The sequence below is a fragment of the Saccopteryx leptura genome, chromosome 7 (genome assembly GCF_036850995.1).
Source record: "Saccopteryx leptura isolate mSacLep1 chromosome 7, mSacLep1_pri_phased_curated, whole genome shotgun sequence".
Classification (NCBI taxonomy): domain Eukaryota; kingdom Metazoa; phylum Chordata; class Mammalia; order Chiroptera; family Emballonuridae; genus Saccopteryx; species Saccopteryx leptura.
The window spans coordinates 38,786,673-38,794,188 of record NC_089509.1 but is presented as its reverse complement, the minus strand read 5'-3'; the positions used below and the strand labels follow the sequence as shown (position 1 = coordinate 38,794,188).

The window sequence follows — 7,516 nt, the reverse complement described above, 5'->3', positions numbered from 1 at the left end:
GCCTCGCCACTTTCCATCCGCGCAGAGGTGAGAGGGGCGGGAGGCAAAGAATACGCAGAACTGATATGACCCAGTTTTTCGGAAACTTTCAGCTGCTCACAACCTTCCCCCGACCCAAAATTCTCTAATCATCCAACAGGCCAGAAAAGTACAGTAACCTCGGACTAGTTTTCGGAATTGGAAAAGAGGTGGAGCAAGGAAAGCAAGACCAGGAGAGGAGGTTCGCTCTTTTTCCTCCCCAGTGCCCAACCACAGCGGGCGCAGGGCGGCAGCGCAGCCGGAAGGGGCCGCTGTTCGCTCGGAGCAGCCGCCCCGCCGCCGCCGCCGCCCGTACCTCCCACGTCCCTGCTAGCCCAGCCCCGCCAAGTTCCAACAGCACCCAGTCGAGCGAGCGCCGGGAAGCAGCACCGCCCGGGTAGGAGCGGACGGTGCACACCAGGCAGGCTACGGAGCCAGTCTGAAAGGCTCCTGCGAAACTCACAGCTTGGGGACTTTGGAAAGGAGAGAGCTAGCAGCCTGCAAGTGAGTGCTCAGCTCGGCACCTGTTCCTCTCGCGCCACCGCCTTCCCACTCCTCGGACCCGCGCCTCCCCGGGCGCCCTCCCGCTCCAGCGATGAATCCCACGCTGGGCAACCAGACGGATGTGGCCGGCCTGTTCTTGGCCAACAGCAGCGAGGCGCTGGAGCGCGCGGTGCGCTGCTGCACCCAGGCGTCCGTGGTGACCGACGACGGCTTCGCCGAGGGTGGCCCGGACGAGCGCAGCCTATACATCATGCGCGTGGTGCAGATCGCGGTCATGTGCGTGCTGTCGCTCACCGTGGTCTTCGGCATCTTCTTCCTCGGCTGCAACCTCCTCATCAAGTCCGAGGGCATGATCAACTTCCTGGTCAAAGACCGGAGACCGTCTAAGGAAGTGGAGGCGGTGGTCGTGGGGCCCTACTGACCGGCCCTCGGGCTCCCGCGGCGGCCGCCCCACACCTTCCCACTTCGCCAGCCCGGCCGCGCCCCCTCACTATCCGAGACTGGGCGAAGCAAACCTGTCGGAGTCAATTATTTCTCTCGACTTCTGCCTTTCGGGATGAAGCGACCTGTTTCTCGATCGCTCTTTTAAAGTCCCCATGCTTGGCTGTAGGAGGAGAGCGCCCTAACTCTGGACTCAGCAGCAAGTGGCAAGCAGTGGACTATTAGGGCGCAAACTTTGGAAGCTGCAGCTAGCTTAGGATGCGGGGAAAGCGACGGGGCGAAGGCCCTTCTCCACCCGCAGGTGGGCCAAGCTCTGGGGGAGCTGGAGAGGGTGGGCAGGGAAGAGACCCAGCGGCACCGAGTGCCTGGTTGTCCTAGAAAGTGATTCGTTTATACGCCACTTAACAATACTAATGGGGACACAAATCCGTGTCCGGGTTCGCGCCCATTCTCTCCCGCTCCTCCCATCCCTGGCGGGAGAGGCGATAAATACCTTTGATTGATTACAACAGGTCGTTTTTAGTTTTTTGTGTGTGTTTGCCTGACTATAAATATTTGATAAGACCTTTTGTGCCCTAGTGGCCTGTTTGCCTGCCTGGGAGTAAGAGTTTTGTCATCTTGGGAAAAGGGGTGGGGGAGGGGGAACCTGAGAATGTGAACGGGGTGCATTGTTTCTTTTATTGCATTCACAACAGGGTCTTTTGGTGGGAGGGCTGGCGTCCCAGCTGGTCCCGGGCAAAGACCCAAAATAGAACTCGTATGTAGCTCGTGACTGCACGATTTACGCCACAAAAGTGCTCTTGACGTTCGTGACACCGTTTTGACTCTTTCCCCCCTTGTTTAACGTTTCCTTAATAAATGCAACATTTAAGTGTTTTGTTCCTGGCCTCCTGGTCATTCTGCGCTCCCCGCTGACGGGAACTGGCGCCGTCGGCCCAGGGAATTCGCTTTGGAAAGCTGTGATTCCACTCGTGGATCTCACCGAGGGACGAGGTGGGGACGAGACTGAGAGACCTAGAGGCCAGTGAGACGTGGCCAAGACTCAGGCACAGGAGCTGACCCGAAGGCAACATCCTTTGTTTTCTCGTGCAGTTAATGTTTTATATTTCATTTAGGCTCAGCTCTCCAGCCAGGCGAGACGACAGGAGGCCCCAGTGGGAAGATTACGCTTCCGTGCAGGGCTCCGGCGGGAACACGGGGTTACACCGCTAATGAAAGGAAGAGAGGGCTTGGCCAGCCTTCAGGGAGGGCGTCTGTGCCCTTACCGACGTCAGCAAGACGGCGGCGGGATGCTGCTCAAAAAAATTAATAAGTAATTTAAATTCGAGGGAAAGTAGCTGCTAAAAAGTACATAGTGATCTCCCTGGGGTAAACCATTGTTACAAAAATAAGGGATGTATTGTTTTGCCTTATTAGTTTTCTAGGGAAAGGAAATTTAAAAGGAGACCCGCCAGCTCTTCAATTTAGAATAATCAATCCTAGGCCAGGCAGAAAGGTTCAGAGTTGTTGGCCGAGTTCATGAATGTCAAGAGATGAAGGTTACAAACCAGGCTGAGAAGGTTGGGCCCGAGTGGAGCTACAGATGGTCGTGGGCGGAGTTAGGGCTCAGAAATTGAGCAGTGTTGGAAAATAGAGAAAACCGCGAATGTGAAAATAACCCAAAGGATACAATTGCTTTGGGCTTGAAATTGACAAGAGGTTTTGAGCAGTTTATTTTTATGCCTTGGTTAGGATCTTAAATATTTTCAAGAAAATAAAGGATCCTCTGCTATGCAATGGTAATTAAAGCCTTAATAGGAACAGACACAAGACTAAAAAATTAAATAGCAATGACATGTCCTATTTACTTGGGAAAAAGCACAACTGGTGTAAAAAGCGTCAGTGATGCAAGGAGTTGGGATAAAAAGTTTGACTGTCCTCTCATATCTGCCCACTATTAAGTGTCTATTTCATTCCCAAAGTAAATCTAGCCAGTAATTATGGCCAAGAATAATTTTTTGAATGCTAATAGTATTGGGATTGAAGGGGTTTTGAATTTTGTCGAGTCCTGTCTTCAGCAGGTAGGTGTTTGCTTGTTTTTTGTTGGTTTGTGTTGAACCTGGGGAGGAGTGCAGGCTCAACACATAGTCAAGGATGGGCTGTGGAGGGCAGTTTACTTCTGCAAATGAGAGTTAACCTGCGTCCTCCATGCTTCAAAGGGAGAAACACAGCAGAATAACCAGTTCGCTCTGGGCCAAACAAAACACACATTTAAATTAAACTCAGTTTTGGTTTTGGGGTTTTTTTTTGGGGGGGGGGGTTGTGGCTGCAGCATCTGCTGAAGGTCCCTTTTTCCCACAAATTTATCAACCCACCAGTGAATTCAGTGCTGTGTAGAAATCGATTTGGGATAAAAAAAAATCAACTAGAGTTGGTAGGCATCTTGCTTTGGGCTCTGCTATGTGCAAGGTGCATGCTTATAGTGAATTTCAGACACAGAAAGGTTTCACACCTACCAGTTAGTTATTTATTACTTGTTTGTAGAAAACACCGGTTTCTATTTAAAGCAGAAGTCCTGAAAACTGAGAGAGGGCCTGCCCAAGCTTTCTGCTACTCTCTCCTCTACTACTACTGTCTCCCTCTGTACTACCATATATCTCCTCCATCCTTGATCCTTAATGCTTCATACCCTTTTCTCCCCCTCAAACCTCAAAAAATTCAGTTTCTTTTTATTTCAACAAACCAGATTAATTTTCTTACCCCAAGAAATTGTGATTGTCAGACCAAAACCTGCAGCATTTAGTCCTCAGGTAGGAAAGTATATAAACAGTCCTGTAATCCACGATCTATGCATTATAGGGAAATGCACACAGTCTGAAAATATCATAGCCCTAGGGACCATTTCCTGCCAACAACTCTTCTCTGCAGCCTTTAGATCCATTTGTTACTTAGAGAGACGCCAAGTGGTTCTGGTTTTTATAGATGAGGTGATGTGTACAAGAAGCTTTTTACACTCCCTATTCCCTGTGGCCGGGCAGCAACCACTTTCTCGGGCCCCATACCACTCCCTGTTTCACTCTGCCTTTGACTTTTTCCCTGATGAAACTTAAATCCTGCTCAGAGTTTATGGAGTGTCAATCCTTTCCCACAGAAGCACTGCAAAGAAAGTGAGTTTTAATAGCCACTCCCTGAGTTTTGCATAAGAAAATGAGGTCAATTTTAAGAGACTGGGAATTAAGAAGGATAGAGGCAAACAGGCAGATTTTTATCATCCCCTCCCCCCACCCCACCCCACTTAAGTCCATCAGTAATTAGTGGGAAACCCTGACAGGGCGCACATGGCTTCCTGTAAAAGCTTGCTAGATCTTATATGGCCCATAGGGAGGTATCTGATACTTCCTGAAACCCTTCTGGAAATAGACCAGAAGCAGAGAGAGGTTTTCATGAGAACACAGCAAGTGGATTTGAGGGGTTGTAACTAACAGGCTGTGCAGACAGCCACTGATGCCTCTGAGCCTAATTGAGTAGCCTCCACATAAGTAATTTAGCTAATTGCTGATAAGTGGTATTTTTCTTAAGACTGCTGTTATGAATCTTCCCATTTTCTAAAAAAATGTATCAAGAACTTGAGGGCTGGACACCTTGGATACTGCCTGAGGGAAGTCAAAGTTCAAAAGTGTCAGTACTGTGCTAAGCCTAAGATTAAACTCGCTCCTGGTAGGTGGTTCCTGTGCCTGTTTCTGATTTTCAAGCCATTGGGTCCTGGGTCAGTCTTATTACTGTGTCTCTCTACACTAAGTCTGAGTGAGGAAGGGAAAAGCACAGTGGACCACAGTGTAAGAAGAACATTTGGTTCTGGTCTCTAAATACCTCAGTAGCCTCATCCTTAAAATGAGGAAGATGGATTCTGAAACATTAAATTCTAAGATTCTGCTGAATTAATTTGTTTAACATTTCCTTGTCTCTTAAAATGTTTTTAGATCTCTTTGATAGGTAAGTTCAAAATGTTTTATCATTCCAGTCTTGGTCCTCCAGGTAGAAATTTCCACCCCCAAAAGTCAAATTGTTCCTCGACTCAGAATACATTATTTACAATAATCAAAGCAAAATTTCAGACACCTAGCTAGGCCTAGGTAAACAGCAGTTGCTAAGCTGACAGATCACACATCATCTAACAGAGCCTTAAATATCTCAGATCTCTGTGTTCTCACTGGAGAAGCAATGAAAGCAAAGCCCAGTGAACTGGGAGCAAGTAATCAGCAAGTGATTCCCGTAGGTATACACGTATTTGGACTAATGTGCACTGTTGTTTATAAAAAGTTCTTGTGTATTTGAAAACTTGGAAGACAATAATTAACAGCCAATTTTTCTCCCCTAAAGCATTTTCCCCTTTGAGCTTCTGCAACAACACAGCAGCTGTTCTGCATGTAGTGAGCCTTCCTTAGCCCAGGCTTAGACTTGTCACTCGGGATTGGGTAGGGGGAGGGTTGCAATGCCAGGGAAGGATTCCAGGGTTGGTTTGTTCTCTAAGACTCAAACCTAATTTGAAAGCCTGTTGAAGCAGTAAGTCTACAGCAATCCCCCAAACAGGAATCAATAAATCTTTTATCTACCTGCCAAATCCCATTTAGATATGTGCACAATAGTTCAAAAAGGATATGTTCAAGTCAGCTCCACCGGTGGTAATTGTTTCCTAATGTCTGAATTGAAATGCTCAGTGGGTAATTACTTCCTTGGCCAGTCTCACTGTGTCCTCCTTTCTGGATATCTTTGTATTGTTTTAAACAATATGTTTAAAGTCCAAGATTAATTTTATAGCATCAGCTTAGATTTTAAAGTTCTTAGAGAGTATAGTTCAGGAAAAAATAAAATATATAATATTATAAACAAGTCATAAGTCATTTATGATGATAAAATATTCTGAATGTATTACTTATATTTGAAAAATTCAAATATTTCAGAGGGAGCTTCTACAAGGTGTATTGTAAGGATAACTAGATGCATTTAAAATTAGTCCTTAGTAAGCTTGTAAATGGTGGCTTGCTTTTAACCCAAATAAAAATATATACTAAATGAGAATAAAGAAGGCATATTTTCATTTACTTGACTAGTTACATATATTTTGAAGGGATGATAAGTTTCCATTTCTAAATACACGTAACTTGCTGAAATATTTTTGAGTGGGTAAATGCAGGTACAGAGGATCAATACATAAAGTGTCAAGCCATCTGTGATAATGCTGCAACAAAACTTGGCCCTGCCCCCATTTTAAAACTGATTTCAATTAGATAGTAATATTTTCTGAACTCATCACTTCAAACAGATGGTGCTTGTTGAGCACCCATGTGTTCACGGTACATTACAACATATTACTGAAAAATTTATATGATTCCTATTCATTTGCCTGCGTTTATAGGCACAGATAAACACACATAACGAAGGCATATGATCTGCCCACACGAATCAAATAATAAGTTGTTCCTGTTATTTTTTCTGGCATTCATAGTGATATAAAGATATATACGTAATTATGTTAGAGCCTGCATGTTGGCATGGTTTCTTACAGGGAGTAATGTTAGTTTTTCTCTTTAATGTTTCTTTTTTTTCCTAGTTTTCTTTAGTCTCACCAATTCTTCTTTCATTAATTACTCCTTCCCTCACCCATATCTAAAGATACACTACCCTGAAAGAGAGTCATTGATTTTTATCAGACTGAAACTCCAGATGTCCAATTGCTTTGGGAAGTGAATTCTTCTGGGATCCAAAGTGTCTCTTTTGCTTTATTTATTTCCTATAAATTGAACAGGACCATGCAGTTCATATTCTAAACAGTATTGATTAAGGCAGGTATGCATGTGCACACTAACATCTTCTGTTTCCCATATTATACACTATTGAAATATATCCATTAGACTGTAGACTAAAAGTAAGCATCGCATATACCCCAATTCTTTGTTTTACACTATTTATTTGTTTACAATGAAACTTCATAGAAAACATTACAAATAAATAGTTCCAAAGTGTTCAGTGAATAAGATTTATATGGGCTGCCTGGAGTCTTACAATACATCTATATCTTGTGATATATGTTTCAATCTTCATCTAAGAATTGAAAAGAAAAAGAAGCTAAAACCCTAAGGGACAGAAAAGTCAAAGATTATATATTGTACAGTCTTGAAAATCTTTAAACACTGAGTTATGAGAAATGAGAGAGGACCCTAAATTTGAAGATGATCAATGAAAACAAAAAGAACCCAGCAAATTAAGTCTCTAGAAATTTACAGACAGATTTTGAATTCTCAAAACAGTGACTAGGAGCCCTGGCCAGTTGGCTCAGTGGTAGAGCGTCGGCCTGGCATGCAGAGGTCCCGGGTTCGATTCCCGGCCAGGGCACACAGGAGAGGCGCCCATCTGCTTCTCCACCCCTCCCCCTCTCCTTCCTCTCTGTCTCTCTCTTCCCCTCCCGCAGCCAAGGTTCCATTGGAGCAAAGATGGCCCGGGCGCTGGGGATGGCTCCTTGGCCTCTGCCCCAAGGCGCTAGAGTGGCTCTGGTCGCGGCAGAGCATCGCCCCCT

The 7,516-nt window shown here is 45.2% G+C and overlaps 1 protein-coding gene across 1 annotated transcript; it reads left to right on the top strand.

The window, feature by feature from the left end:
- Window positions 1-325: 325 nt before the first annotated feature.
- Window positions 326-1,834, top strand: RPRM (reprimo, TP53 dependent G2 arrest mediator homolog). The gene has a single exon (XM_066345249.1). It carries the CDS (start codon window positions 614-616, stop codon window positions 941-943), a length of 330 nt encoding a protein of 109 aa, XP_066201346.1. The 5' UTR covers window positions 326-613; the 3' UTR covers window positions 944-1,834.
- The last annotated feature ends 5,682 nt before the right edge of the window (window positions 1,835-7,516 follow it).

Excerpts from the sequence above, each read along its gene's own strand:
- RPRM (XM_066345249.1), top strand. The coding sequence starts at position 614 with ATGAATCCCACGCTGGGCAACCAGACGGATGTGGCCGGCCTGTTCTTG.